Below are 16,995 nucleotides of genomic sequence, written 5' to 3' on the forward strand. Positions count from 1 at the left end.
AACAAAACGGAAACGTAAATAGCGCCTCGCGCTAATAGAAATTTAAATAAACATGCAACCAACAATATTATCCCTAATATCTGTTCACCAACCTGCACATAACACAACAACGTAAAATGCGGACATCACCCCTCGGGTGTGACTCTGACATTTTACCGTTTCATACCCTTTTTTTTCTTTTTTCGATTTCTTTTTTACAGTTTTCAATCTCTTCATAAAATATCCATTTTCTGATATTCATCAACTCAATATGAGTTCATTGAATATTAAATCACATTTTTCAACTATAGAATTTATTTCTATCAATAATATTGAAAAAAAAATACAAATTTCATATCAAAACGGGGTCCGAGCAATGCACAAGACCCAATTTATGGAAATAACTCGTTAAAATACCCTACCCACATATAATTTATTAAAAATACAATTAAACATATCAAACATGCAATTTCTGGCGTGAATTTTTGAAATAACAAAAAAATTCTATATTATAAAAATACATCCAAATTTTTTTCGATAAAATTTTAAGTGCAATTTTAACAATCTATGATTATTAATAGAAATTGAGAGTTCATTACAATCTCTAGGCGAAAGGATCAAAGTTTGTGCGAGAAAATCGAGACAATCGGCACGGGAATTGAGACGGATAGAATTCTGAAGCGGCTGATTTTTGAATCTGGCCTGATGATTTTGAAGATCTCGACGTCGTCGTCCTTTCTCCCTTCTGCGACGGAGGACGGTTTGACACCGAAACTGATGAAATTCGAGGTCGAAGTTTTCGAAATCCACGTATATACGTACGGCTGATTTTTGACGACACGGGTTGAAAAATACGAGAAAACGGAAGGAATTTGGTTGGGTTATGTAGAGAATGAGGCTGCGGACGTTTCTCCCTTCTGCGTCGGAAAACGATTTGACCCCGAAACGGACGAAATCCGAGATTAGAGTTTTGAAATTCCCGTATATAAATACGACTGATTTTTGACGATATTAGATAAAAAAGAAAGTGAAATGGAAAGAGGTTTGGTGGGTTTTGTAAATGTCGAGGCTGCGGATCTTTTTTTCTTCTACGGCGATCGTCGAAAGTGCGTTGTTTGTCGTAGATCTACGATTGAAATTTGAAGAAAAATAAATTTTTTCGTTTTTATTTTCATTGGCTGTTGGACGGGTTGGAGAAGACGAGTTTAAAAAAAATTAAAATTTTATTTATAAAAAATTTGGGACGAATTCGGTATTTTCCTTATTGTTTTGATCGACGATAACTTGACCGTCCGGACTCCAAAAATGACGAATGAATACTCTATTTCGCCTAATTTTTCATTCTGGATCTAATGGTATAGTCAATTTCTATAAATTATGTCTTTATCAAAAATTTACATTTTTTGCCTGAGGTGACCCCTAAACTTAATGTCGTTTTCGTTTCTGACGATAATTCGACTTTCTGGTCTCCAAAAATGATAAATAAATAGTCCATGTTGAATAAATTTTCATTATGAACCCAATGGTATGATCGAATTTTAAAAATTATTGTTCTAACAAAAAGTCACTGTTTTAGCCTGGTCCGACCTAGTAATCGAGGATTTTGCAACTTTTATATTCGGACTCGCATTTGAACGTGCTTACAGGCTAAAGTATGTTTTTCGATCATTTTGAATCCAATGATGAGGTCAGATTCCATTAAAAATGATCAGAAATATTCTAAAATTTTACCCCTAAGTCCCACTTTCAAGATTTTCTTAAAATTACACTACTTTTTTTCCGCGAGATACGAATTAAAAATTCAGGGTTTTACAGCTGCTCTCTCGTGACCTTTACATTATAATAAAAATTATTACAAAAATATTTGCCTCCGAATTTTTTCCTTTTTACCTACAAATAGTAAAGAAAATCTATTAAGTTCAATAATTTAACAAATTAATACAACTTATGTTTATTTGGGACAAATAGTAATTAGGTGTCGATAATTCTTATGCAATTACAATCTCAAAAATGGCTTTTTAGGACCTTATCGCAACTCCTTATATGTCAATGAAAATTAAATCAAGAAGAATTCATTAAGAATAAACTCTCATAAAGAATGCACACGCAACGTGAATATATGTCTATATCAAATTAACATATGTTCTTCTATATAGGTCATGAACACAAAACAACTCTGTCGATATTTTTAAGGTTCACTAATTTAATTTAATCAATAGTCAATTAATTAAATTGCTTTAATCATAGGATAGCATAAATAATCACATGTAGAAATAACCATAGAAGAAAGAAAGAGAATTAATCAAGCATCATAAATTGATTACATTATAACCCAAGAATGAAAATTAGTTCATCATTGAAAATAAAATGCAATCACATAAGTATTCAGTCATGCTTAAAGATTACAACAATCAATAGAAGAGATAAAATTCAGGAAAATAAAACTCTAAAGTAGATCTCTAATTCTCGTCATCCTTCTCAACTTTGTGCCACCAAGAAAATAAAAAATTACGAACCCTCTAAAAGTCTTAATTTTTCTTATTTATAGGTATGGAGTCATTAGGATTAAGTACACCAAAATTCACCTTTAATTTGGTCCCACAAATAAATGAATAACATTGAAAACGTAATCGGGCTGCACCCTCAAACATGCCATGTCGCGGCCTTTCGTGTTTCATCTCCGTGTTATGCAATTCTTGAACTCGTGTTGCAGCCTCATTTGCTATCAAGCTATGGCTTGATGACTTTTTAACTAGTATACATATTTTTCTTCTTCGAGAGTAAACCAATTTAGAGTTAGAATTTCTTCTGAATGTTGACAATTATCCTAATGTTCCATAATGCTTCTGAGCTACAAACTAAGTATAAAAATCAAATAAAAGCACAAAATCACACAAAAATATAAAATAAACTAAACTTAAATAAAAAAAATTAAAAGACTCTAAAATTAATAAAATATTATACCTAAAAGTGATTAATTCGTAAGTATAAAATCCACTCATCAAATACCCCCAAACTTAAGATTTTGCTACTCCTTGAGTAAAACAAAAACAAATAAAGACCTAATTAAGATAAAGAAATCCAAAACAATGAAAACACAAGTAATGATACTAGCCTGATTCTCCACACTTACCTTATAGATTGTGCAAATTTCACAATTCTCAAAAAAATTTAGAAATTGAAACAGTCTAGATTTTCAACTCCAAATGTCACTCAACCTCAACTTGAACCCCAACATATGTGCAAACGACCCATTATCACTTAATTAGTTTCCACCCAAATCAATTTATGCAATCAAGAGTAAAATACAGTAAATATTCAGATATTGACATTGATGAACTCCATAGGCCTATTTTTCATGTTATTCTCCACTAATGTAGGTCGTCACTCAATCAAGAATCAATAGGACTTTTATTCAACTTGTAATGTGTGGATGGGTTAAAGGTAAGACAAAATGAAATTTTGTGACTCAGATCACCCCTTAAACACACCAATTTCTTTGGATTCTCACAGAGCTCAAACTTACATTTCAACATCAAGTCACTCCACATTCTCAATCTCGTTTCATTTCACTCCCTTGACAACCCTCAACCCTTTATTCACCATTTTTTTTTTTTCATTTTTTCATCATTTTTTTTCAATTTTTTCTCTTCTTTTTTGAATGGCCCACTGTACCCCAAACTTAGCTGATTCAAAGCATTCTTTAACAAGGAAGGGTGTAGTAATGAGAAATTTTTTTAAACATAAGTAACTTTCCGAAACCTCAAATAAATATTCTTGAAACTTCATCTTCCACCCTTATTTGCATAGCTCAAAATTATCTAGTAGAGATCAATATGCCTAAGTGGTGATGGGTCAAATTTTGAAAAAATTAAACAATTAAAATTGTGGGTGCTAAAGAAAATGGAAAACAAGGTTCAATAGGAAGACTAGTGATAAAATCAACACAGGTAAACTTAAAAGGCTCAATCGATCCAAGAATGGCCTAAATCATGTCCTTGCCTCGAGTAAAAATCGAATAAGTTCTAAATTTCATTAAGATCATGGAAAACACTCAAATACATAAACATTCTCCAAGTATATCAAACAATCAAGTGCATCAAGATTATAAGCTCAATGTGAAAGAATCCAAAACAAGGCTGAACTTCATCAGAGTTAAGCACACAAACAAGTTCAACCTCCATCATTTTTCAAGTACCATGTATATGTTCAATCAAAATCCTTATCATTAGTTGTAGATTATCAGGCAAAAATCATCACAAAACACAAATAAATTTTTTATTTTTTATCTTTTTTAACATTGACTTAAACACATCAAAATCTAAACTTAAACACATTAAAGCGAACACACACAAAAAATAAACAAACAAATTTCAGAAAAATACTCCCACCCCCAAACTTAGTTATTACATTGTCCCCAATGTAAACAATTAGAATCAAAAGTAGGTGAAACCACTTCCCTGAAATTTTTATTGGTAGTTAGGATTCATCAGCACCATCTGTGCCATCTTTATTGATTTAACACCATTGATTCCTTTTTTCGCAATTGGCTTATGATGAATTATCAACCTTGAATACCGCTCTTATTGTCAAATGGTGGTGATGAAGTTGAAGCTCATGTTCTTTTAGGCACCATGATAATATTCAATAACCCAATCAACCTATTATTGATCAAAAACAACAAACAGCCAAGCCTCACCAACCTATTACTTTTCACAACTGGCGACAAAAAATCAAGACTCCAACAGCAAGCAATCAACCCAATCACCAATAGTAAAAATCACAAGTATAGCAACTGCACTTGATTATATCTAACAAGCACATATACCTCAAATAGCCCCCAAAGATAATGATCTCTCAAAATCAAGTAATACCAACCACTGTCACAAAAGTCCGTAAATATCACAACCCATAGCACTCCACCAATCAAACAATCCAAACACCCACTCCAGCAATCAAACAATTCAAATGCCCACTCTAATGTCAATCATCGGATAAATAATTGAAACACTTCCAAATAGCCACAATTGCAATTAAAAATCGAATTTCTCAATCCAAATAATCAAATTTTTGTTCACAATATGCAATGTAGGCTAATTGAATGTAATATAATACTTACAGACAAAACCTGATGCTATCCCAATTGATTTGGTTGAATCGGCAAAGAGAGTACTTAGAAGATCCACTGAAATCTGGTGAAATGGTGCCCACGGATTTGATATTTCTTTAGCCACCTTTGAATATTGAGAGGGAAACATAGGAGTAATGCTAGAGAAGAGGGAAAAAGATGAAGAGTATTGTGTCGTAGAAGTACTAAGAGAGGATTGGGCGTGAAATTGTGTAACATTAAAAAGATTAGGGTAAGTTCACCCCTTTTCTACATGGGTATGAGTTTAGGCCGCGGCTTGGTTGAATTAGATGCCACGACCCACAATTCTTTTCGTCTTCTCAATTGTCTGTGTACGACTCAATGATGTGGCTTGATGGATATTGATGCCATGGCCCATGTTTTTATATTTATGATTAGGTCTAGCATGGATTAATGTCGCGGCTTGAGAAAGGTTGAGGCCACGACATCTTCGAACTATGAGATAAGGACCTATTTCTATTTTAGATGTCGCGACTGTGAATGAGTAGAGGCCACAACTTCTTCATTTTGTACTTCCAAAGCCTTGTGTCATGTTACCAATGCCTTTGATTTTCTTAAAGCCTCCTAATCTGTTTCAACAAAATATAATTAAATAAAAGTAAAGAGAATTCTAAAATTTATAACAAAAACAAACTAATAACCCTTTTTTTATTAGTTTTTAAAAAAAATTAAAAAATAAATAATGAAAAATAATGAAAATCAAAATAAACGAAGAGATAGAGTTTAGAATACTTGGGTTGCCTCCCAAGAAGCGCTTGTTTTAAAGTCTTTAGCTTGAATTTCTTTGAGGTCATTTCGGATTTGCTAGAATGATGATGGATTAATAACAATTCCACCACCCCAATAATACTTAAGACGCTGCCCATTCACCTTGAAGATGTCCTTCGTGATTTCATCTTGGACCTCAAGAGCTCCATATGGATATACATTAATCACGGTGAATGATCCCGACCATCTTGATTTGAACTTATCCGAAAAAAGTTTCAAACGAGAATTGAATAAGAGGACAAGTTGTCTTGGCTCAAAATGTAGATGGAACTCATCCATCTCATTGAGCTACAAAAGATGTTTTTCTTTGGCGACTTTTAAATCAAAATTCAATTTCTTTATTTCCCAAAATGCCTTGTGTTCTAGTTCAACCAGGAGATGACATGCCTTGCCAAAAACCAACGGGTAAGGTGACATTCCAACTGGTGTTTTGTAGGCGGTCTGATAGGGGACCATAATGCGTCATCTAAATGTTTAGACCAATCCTTGCAAGAAGGGTTCATAGTCTTTTTCAGAATCTGCTTAATTTCTCTGTTGGAAATTTCTACTTGACACCTGATTTGTGGATGGTAGGCCGTAGCGATCTTATGAGTTACCCCATATCTAATTAGAAGGACTTCAAAATATTTATTGCAGAAATGAGTACCTTCATCGCTAATTATTGCCCAAAGAGTACCAAAACAGCTAAAAATGTTCTTCCTTAGAAAGTCAACACTACCTTAGCATCATTGGTGGGCAATGTAACCACTTCCACCCATTTTGACACATAGTTGACCGCCATTAGAATGTAAAGATTATTATAGGAAGAGATGAAGGGACCCATGAAGTCAATTTGCCACACATCAATTATCTCCACCTTTAGAATCTTGTCGAGTGGCATCTTATGTCTCTTTGAAATATTATCAACCCTTTGGCATCGATCACACCTTGAGACAAAGAAATGCACATCTTTAAACAATGTAGGCCAACAAAAACCTGATTGTAGCACCTTGGATATAGTTCTCTTTCCCCCAAAATGACCTCCATATTCAGACGAATGATAATGTCGATGTTTTCAATTTCTTCTTTAGGAATACAACTCCTTATAATCTGATCTGCACATTGCTTGAAAAAGAAAGGCTTGTCCCTAATATAATACTTGACATCATACAAGAATTTTTTCTTCTGTTGGGAACTTAACTCATGAGGGAGCACTTTGCTGACGATGAAGTTCACATAATTTGCATACCAAGGCAAGTCCTTATGATCACAAACAAATAATTCTTCATCTAGGAATGACTTATTGATTACAGTCTCATCATTAACTTTCCCCCCATTATCTAGCCTTGAGAGATGATCTGCCACCTGGTTTTCGGTCCCCTTTTTGTCCCGAACCTCTAAGTCAAACTCTTGTAATAAGAGAACCCACCTAATACTTGATAGCAACATGATCAATAAAAACAATCACCTTTGTCCCGATAAGATATGCACAAAACTTATCAAATGCAAACACAACTACTAACAACTCCTTCTCAGTGGTGACTGTGCATCATTTAATGTCTTGCTAGCATAATATATAATATGAAAATTTTGATTTTTCTATTGGCCAAGAATCACACCAACAGAAAAATTGTTAGCATCGTACATAAGCTCAAATAGGAGACTCCAATCTGGGGCAACAATAATGGGCGTTGACACTAACCCGAATTTCAAGATCTGAAACACCTCAAGACACTTTTCATCAAATTTGAAAACCACTTCTTTTTCCAACAAACTACAAAGCAGTTTAGAGATCTTCGACAAGTCTTTAATAAAATGCCGATGAAACTGGCGTTGCCAAGAAAGCTTCAAACACCATTGGCAGTGGTAGTTTTTCAATAGTATCAATCTTTGCTCTATCCACCTCAATTCCCTTAATTGATACTCGATGGCCAATGACAATTCCTTCTTGCACCATGAAATGGCACTTCTCCCAATTCAACACAAGATTTGTTTCTTCACATCTTTTGAGAACTAATGCCAAGTTATCCAAAAAAATATCGAAAGAATCATCAAATACCGAGAAGTCATCCATAAATACCTCTATAAAGTGCTCCACCATGTCAAAAAAAAATTCCATCATTCACCTTTGAAATGTCACCAGTGAATTGCAAAATCCGAAAGGCATCCTACGAAATGCAAAAGTTCCATAAGGATAGATGAACGTTGTCTTCTCCTGATCTTCAGGTGTTATAACAATCTGATTGTATCCGGAATACCCATCCAAGAAACAATAATAGGAGTGTCCCATTAATCTATTAAGCATCTGATCAATGAACGACAAGGGAAAATGGTCCTTTATTTAACTTTCGATAATCCATACAAACATACCACCCAGTTACTGTTCTTGTCGAGATAAGTTCGTTATTATCATTCGTCACAACAGTCATTCCTTTCTTTTTCGGTACACATTGCACCGGACTAACTCATGAGCTATCAAAAATAGGATAGATTATGTTTGCATCAAGCCACTTTAGAATCTCCTTTTTCACTACTTCCTTCATAATTGGGTTAAGCCAACGTTGGTGCTTAATAGAAGGCTTATGATCATCCTCCATAAGGATTTTTTGCATGCAAATAGAAAGACTAATCTCCTTAATATCCACTATGGACCATCCCAATACTTTCTTGTACTCTCGCAACATCCTTAATAACTTGTCTTCTTGTTTAGTTTTAAAAGAGGCAGAAATAATAATCCGCAAAGCAGCTGATTCACTAAGGAAAGCATATCTCAAATGACTAGGAAGAGGCTTGAACTCTAGTGATGGCGGTTCTTGAATTGAAGGCTTCAAATGAAAATCTAACGATGGCACTTCTAACAAGTCAAACTCTGGCTTAGAACATGTGAATTTTGGCGTAGCTTCCAAGTAGTTCACCAACTCCAAATCTTCCTCATTGTATGCATTAAGGATTGCTAATTCAAGCTAGTCAGATGAGAGTGTTTCTTCATAGCCATATCGAGCACATGTGTCCACAACATCAATTCTATAGCAATCTTTAGGCTCTTCAATGGGGATCTACATAGCTTTGAAAACATTAAACTTCATTTCTTGATCTTGAATTCTCATAGTAAACTCCTCATTTTGTACATCAATAAGAGTTCTACCTATGACTAAGAATGGTCTGCCAAGAATGATTGGAACCTCCCTATCCTCCTCTATATCAAGAATAATAAAATTCATAGGGAATATAAATTGTCAACCTTAACACGCACATCTTCAATAACCCCTCTTGGATATTTCAGTGATCTATCCGTTAACTAGAGTATCACAGTAGTAAACCTAACTTCTCCCAATCCCAATTTTTAAAATATAGACAATGGCATTAGATAATACTAGCTCCCAAATCACACAAAGCGCTACTAGAGAATTGATTACCTATGGTATACGGTATAGTAAAGTTCCCTAGATTCTTAAGCTTTGCTAGAAGTTTCCTTTGAATGATAGCACTGCATTCTTCAGTCAAACCCACCGTTTCGAATTTACTCAATTACTTCTTTTTAGTAAAGATATCTTTCATAAACTTACATACCTTGACATTTGCTCCAAAGCTTCAGCGAATGGAATATTAATATGCAACTTCTTGAAGACATTCAGAAACTTTGCGAACTGCTCGTCAAGTTTTTACTTTCTAAAATATTGAGGAAATGATAGGGGTGGGTTGTAAGGAGTAATCTTTTCCAAGCCAGGCTTTTTGTGCTCCTGCATTGTAATTTCTTTCTCTTGTTCACCCTACTCAGAAATTGTTTCTTTTACCATTGAAACATTCAATTTCTTTGATTCCTTGACAACATCATTCAGCTCTTTTTCACTCCTCAATGTGATAGCTTTGGAATGTTCCTTGCCATCTTTCTTCGGATTAGTCTCTATATTGTTAGGCAAGATTCTTTGAGGACGATTGTTAATTGTTGAAGCGAGCTGACCCAACTAAACTTCTATATTCTGGATAGAAGCTACGTGGTTCTAGAGTTGAATTCTAATCTCTGTCACGAACTGATTAGTTTTGGTTTCCATCTAATGCACTAGATCTTCCAAAGAAGGTTTATTTTCTCTAGGAGAAGTTTGAGGATGATAATTCAATGAAATCATGGGCTTTGCAAATAAAGAGGCCTCATCTTGATTGTTAGTTACTCCAAAAAAAATTAGGATGATTTTTCCAACCTGGATTGTAATAGTTGGAGTATGGATTATTTTGCCTATTACCAATAAAATTAAGAGACTTTGATTTATTAGAACACATATCTCCTGAATGATTGTCTTCACAAATCTCGTATGAAGCAATAAGAGTTTGAATGGTATGAACTCCAAATGAATCTAACTTCTTAGATAATGAGGTCACTTCAGTAGTCAAAGTAATAAAAACATCTAATTCATGCACTCTTGTTGTTCTTCTTGGATTAATCTTCTATGTATGGTATTGGAAGTTGTAAGAAGCTATCTCCTCTAATAAATTCTACACATCATCAAATGTCTTCGTCATAAGAGATCCACCTGTTGCAGCATCAATACTTGTTCTGATAGATCCAACCAACCCATTGTAGAAAGTTTGGATGATCAACTAGTCTAGTAGAGCATGATGAGGACATCTCCGAAGCAGATCTTTATACCTCTTCATAGAGAGACTCACAATCCAACTGCATGAAAGTAGTGATATCATTCCTCAACTTAGCAATTTTTGACAGTGGAAAGTATTTAGCAAAGAACTTTTTTGCCAAGTCATCCCAAGTGGTGATAGACTCCCTTAGCAATGAGTTCGACCAATGCTTAACCATGTCCTGCAATGAGAATAGAAATAACCGCAATCAGATGGCATCATCATCAACACTATTATATCTGAAAGCGACACATATCTCTAGAAAATTAGCTAAATGTGGTCTTCAACATGTGAACCCCCACACTGAGATGCTTATACCATCTGAATAATAGTCAGTTTGAGCTCAAAGTTATTGGCTTGCACCACTGGATGACAAATACTCGTGTGAATCCCATCCACCAATGGAACAGCATAGTCTCACATAGATTTAGGACCCTCATTACCATTATTTTGGTTAACCCAATGTTGAGAAGCTTCTCGCTTATTTCCTATTTTTTCAACAAGTTTTCTCAATCTCAATATCAAAAGGAATACGCTCCAAATTTTTCATACTATACATACACTAGCCAAACACCTTCAAAACAAAGAAAAGTTTGGTCTAAAATTATATATGATTTAATTAATATTAATAAAAATATAAATAAATTAGTCTCCGACATTGGTGCCAAAAACTTATTGTCTAATTTTACGCACGCAAGTATACGTATCAAAATAAGTAATAAAGTGATGAAAAAGTATCGTTCCACGGAGACTTAATACCAATCAATTGCTAATTATCAATCTATCTTACTCTAATTTTATCCAAACAATAGTAAAAATAGGATTTAAAAATAAATAAGAAAAATAACACAGATAATAAATTTCAAAAATAAGATCAATAAGTGATGAAACCTAAGCTTATAATTTTCCTCAAACAATCCACTTGATTAAATCCTTCTATAATAAATTAATTTACTATAATTGTCACCCAAGAGTACAAAATTCTTTACAAACCTCTATCGATGGTCATGTAAAAATACCCAATTAGATTAACTCCTTATATGACTATGATGATTAAATCAAGAATAATTCCTTAAGAATAAATTCTCATAAATAATGCACACGCAACATGAGTATAACGTGAGTATATTTCTATCTCAAATTAACATATGTTCTTTTATTTTGGTCATGAACACAAAATAACTCTGTCGATATTATTAAGGTTCACCAATTTTAATTTAATCAATTGCCAGTTAATCAAATCGCATTAATCATAGGATAGAATAAACAATCACATGTAGAAATAATCATAGAAGAAAGAAAGAAAATTAATCAAACATCATGGATGGGTTCTATTATAACGCTAAAATGGAAATTAGTTCATCATTGAAAATAAAACGCAATCACACAAGTATTCAAGCATACTTGAAGATTATAACGATCAATAAAAGAGATAAAGTTTAGATAATAAAATTCTAGAGACGATCTCCAATTCTCATCATCCTTCTCAACCTTGTGCCTCTAAGAAAATCAAAAATTGCGAACCCTCTAAAAGTCTTAATTTTTCTTATTTATAGGTATAGAGTTATTAGGATTAAGTGTCTCAAAATTCGCATTTAATACAGCCTCACAAATCAATAAATAATGCTAAAAACATAATCGGGCCGCGAACTCAAAACATGTCATGCTGTGGCCTTTCATGTTTCATCTTCATGTTGTGCAATTCTTGAACTCGTGCTACGGCTTGATGACTTTTTAGCTTGTATGCATATTTTTCCTTTTTCTAAAGTAAACCAATTTGGAGCTAGAATTTCTTCTAAATGTTGGCAATTATCCCAATATTCCATAATGTTTTTGAACTGCAAAATGAACATAAAAATACAAAATCATACAAAAATATAAAACAAACTAAATTTAAATAAATATAACTAAAAGACTCTAAAATTAACAAAATATTATACTTAAAAGTGGTTAATTCGTAGGTATAAAACTCACTCATCACAGCCCTGCATTAATCCTCATATTTTTGGAATGCTTTATAATAATTCTATTCATGTGCACAACACCACCATTCTTTAGTGGTTTCTTTAGACTATTTTCAAACATTTGATCCCACTAAGTGCACATCATTCTTCAAATTAATCAATGCAATACTCCCACCATTATCTAACTTGGGGAACTTATATTGCAGACTTGTTTCATTTTCAATCAAAGCTTTCCACTTTCTAAACATAGTAAATACCTTAAATTTATGTTTTACAAAGTAAATCTAAAGCTTTCTAGTATTATCAAGGATGAAACTAACAAAGTAACGAGAACTACTAAGTAAAGGTACCTAGGTTGATTCTTTTACATCAATGTGAACCAACTCTAATTTCTAAAGCTTTGGAGCGCTTTTGATATTTGTAAAACTCTGCAATCTTCCCAAAAGTCTAAATGAATCTATGTTAATCCAGACAATTTGCTTTTTAAATGCATTACCTTCATTCCTTTCTTGCTTATGTGCCCAAGCCTCCGATACCATGTATTTCTATCTACCCCTGTGGCTGCCACTATAATTGAATTATTGGTTTCAAATATAACATAAAATGTACTGTCTTTTTTACGACGAGCTACCACCAAAACCCATCTTGTCATCTTCCATGAATCACCTCAAAATGTGGTAAATGTTCTTAAATCTGCAAGCTGCCCACCAAGATAAAAAAATAAAAACTCTTTTTAATTATTAAACATGTCTCACACTTTTCAATTGTAAAGATATCTCGTCTGATAAACTAATTTATACATTTTGCAACGGTCATCCCCAAAGTAGACCTTTCCAAAATTATTCTGCACATAATTTTGTAAGATTTGTCTATGACAAATAACATAGAAATGATGCACTAAAATCTACAATCCACGAATCATTACATGCAGCAACAGACGAAATCAAAGCATCAAGATCAATATCATCAAAGAGGTGTACCGAGTCTTTAATTCTCTGATTATTGTTCTCAATAGATTTCTTTACAGCTTTACGATTCCATTTCAAGTGTTCCATTTTACCACAGTTCTAACAACTATCTCATTTTCCTTGGGGAGGTCCCAACTTATTTTTTCTTGATTTTGTACATCCACAAATTTGGTTTTATCTTTTTTGTCATTTGGCCTCTTTTCACATTTAAAGCATTCCACGATGTCTCTGTGCTCCTGAAGTCTTTCTATATGCTCCTTTACTTAGGAGTACACTAATAACATCATTGTATTTCAACATACCAGAACCAGAAAAAAATTTCACGGCCATCACCAAACTATCCCAACTATCTGGCAATATAAATAAAACCACTTAAACCTGATTTCATCTTCAAAACTAATTCCAATGGATTCTAATTGATTCATGAATGTGTTGAACTCGTTTAGATGCTCATCCTCATTATCAACATCAGTCATCTTCTTATTGAAGAGTCTTTTCATTAAGAATACCTTATTTGAAGGTGAAGGTTTCTCATACATCTTTAAAAAATAACCATTAGATCTAATGTTGATTTCTCCTTAGAGATATTAAACATTGCAAATGAAATCAGAGATAGTTTGATCGTACCCAAGGCTTTCATATCAAAATTTTCTCAGTCGTCATCTATGATATTCGTAGACTTCTTGGATATTCTTCCTAAAGAAAGATAAAAATCTTTTTGGTAGAAGGTATCTTCAATTTGCCTCTTCCAAAATCCAAAGTTCGAACCATTAAACTTTTCGATTTTGACTTTTCCTTCTTCATACATTACTCTTATTCAAACCTAAAGGTTTTGATACCAGTTGTTAAGCTGGACATAAACAATTGAGGAAAAAAAAAAGAAAAAAAATAAAATGCAATCACATATAGAAACATAAATTTTTATGCGATTATCTTAAGATTGAGGTACATCCATGAATCACACCAATTCCACTATAAAGAGAAAACTCGCAATTATAGATTACACCCTTTCAGCAAAGAACAATAAATATATACCCCAGGTAGGGCTGCAACTTGGGTGAGTTAGCCCTAACTCAACTCAGGTTCTACCCGATTGATAGGCGAGCCTAGGTGGACTTATGTTCGAAGATGAGTTGAGCTTGGGTTAGAATATCTCAACTCGACCTTAATTCAGGTTGAGGGTTTGGGCAACCCAACTCAATCTGAACCTGAAGTTAAATACTATTAGATAAATATTTTTATGTTAGTTATAGATTTTTTTTTTTTTTCATATTATTTTTGTGGCTTGTGGACAATTGAATACTATTAAAGTGGACTTTAAAGTATGAATTGTCTAAATATTCTCTCAAAATTAGATTTGAAGGTTATATGTCATTTTATTTACTTGTGATTTAGTTTTAACGTTTAATTTTTTTTTTTTTTAAATATAAAAATTTATTTACTAATAAAAATGAAATAATGATTATTCAACAAGCCCAACCCACCCAACTCGACCAAATTGCCCAAAACTACCTAACTTGAGCTCAACTCGATTTTAAAAGATCAAACTCAGGTTGAGATTGGACATGCTCCCAACTGTTTTCTTGAACACTACCTCAACTAACATTTTGTATAGTCTGGTCGATTTTGTCTTCAAAGCACTTTTGGTAGAAAGAATCGTGTTGGTTAGCATTTAGCTTCCTAATTCTCAAATAAGTCTATACTTACTTTTGGGTTTTGACTTTTATTTGAATTCGGACAAAGCACAAAAATAATTATTTGGGCTAAAATGTCTATAAGATTTTACTTAATAGCCTTCAAAATGTTTCTAGAGTTTAAAATTAATGACCAAAATTTCCATAACTTTTAATTCAATGATCAAAATGCACGCAAAAGCCTTTTCACCTAAGCTTTATAACTTTTAAGTCATACACTAGTGCTATGGTCATGTACTAATAGTAATAACATGGGCTTAGACCCATAGTTCAATTGGTTTGACACATTCCGAATCAACGTTGAGGTCATGAGTTCATGGCCAGCTTACCCCAAAATAATAATAATAATAATAATTGTAATGGTAAGGAAAAATTAAACATGGGCATCTTTTGTAGGGATTGGGCCTTATAACGAGTGTGACCTCTCAAATGTTGTTCGAGTCGGCCGTTTTCTCCACATGTCAAGAACACGAATATGAATACACATATCATTATGAAAATGACAATGACCACAAATGCTTAAATGCACTAGGGTATGTACTATATTACTTGGCATTTGCACTTGTGGTAGTTGGGAGATCTAGTTTTAAAACGTCTATCGATGCATTGTGGGAAGAAAAAAGAGGCGAGAAGTCCATCAAAAAACTCTTGATAAATGGGTTTGCAATCATTTGGAACGTCGTCGCTACAGCAACAATTATTTTCATACCAACTTGGCCATTATTGTTTGGAATCGGTTCATTACTTATGATACCCATCATTGTGTTTGTCTTCTATTACCATAGAGAAGACTTCGTAAAAGGACGTACTAAACAATGTGAGAGCCCACTCAAACATGTGCTTCGTGTGTTAGTTGCTTTCATCTTGAAGTGTCGTATTCGTCATGTTCAAGATCATAATAATGTTCCCTACGAGAAGCAAAACAATGGTGAGCACATTTTACCCCATACAGATCGATTCAGGTAACTCTCTCTCTCTCTCTGATATATAGTGTTAACGTCCAATGTATTGTTAGGACATTAACATTCTCCATGTAGAAGCCCATGGACCTGACTCATCCTCACAAAACGGGTTTGTAATGTGAGGATTGCCCTAGGTATACATATAACACAAGGTCTTGATACCCAGGTGATGTGGGACTATCACTAACATTACCCCTCACGTGTACGTGTCTTCTACATCCCTGTGTTTACGCACTCTAATACTATGTAGAAACCCATGGGCGCAACTCATCCTAACAAAATAGGCTTGTAAGGTGAGGATTGCCCTAGGTTTATATAAAACCCAAGGTCTTGATACCCAGGCGATGTGGGACAATCGCTCTCCAAAATTTCTATCATTCAAGGGCATCTCGGTCCTTTGATATTAAATGCTTGTAATATAATAATTGTCGTAAACACTTTTACAGACAATTTTATTTGAATAATGCTGGAGTGACCTCAATTCACACTTTGTTGATGTGAAAGTGTGTATGGAACCATAAATATATTTTATTGAGATACAAGTGAAAAGCATCTATGGTTGTGTGTGCACCTCCACGCCAACAAAGTGTGAATTAAGGTCAATCCAACATGACTCATTTTCTTTTGGGTTATGTGAACATGTTAAGAATGATAAAGAAATTTTTCCTACCAAAAACACCCAGAAATGCTTATTTCCAAGGTGTTTTATGTTTCAATACATGTACCCTTCGGACACATGTTAAGAAAACCCTTTTTTTTTTTTTTTTCCAGTGAAGACAAGTATTTAATTTTAAAAAAGCCAAAGTACCTTATCTTTTTCAAAAGACAAAACAATTAAGGACATTATTGAAAAATAAAAGTATTGAATGATGCTAATGTCCCAACGAAGCAATGGATATT

At 33.6% G+C, this 16,995-nt stretch overlaps 1 protein-coding gene across 1 annotated transcript in view; it reads left to right on the top strand.

Moving 5' to 3' along the window:
* LOC147386234 (protein NRT1/ PTR FAMILY 5.5-like) overlaps window positions 1–16,995 on the top strand; it is a 32,556-nt gene that overhangs the window by 11,919 nt on the left and 3,642 nt on the right. The window contains exon 3 of the mRNA XM_086422038.1: window positions 15,530–16,095. Within this exon, the coding sequence (XP_086278164.1) occupies window positions 15,530–16,095 (566 nt within the window). The remainder of the gene's footprint in view (window positions 1–15,529; window positions 16,096–16,995) is intronic.

The sequence above is a fragment of the Akebia trifoliata genome, chromosome 14 (assembly GCF_017979445.1).
Source record: "Akebia trifoliata isolate Shusen 1 chromosome 14, ASM1797944v1, whole genome shotgun sequence".
NCBI lineage: Eukaryota > Viridiplantae > Streptophyta > Magnoliopsida > Ranunculales > Lardizabalaceae > Akebia > Akebia trifoliata.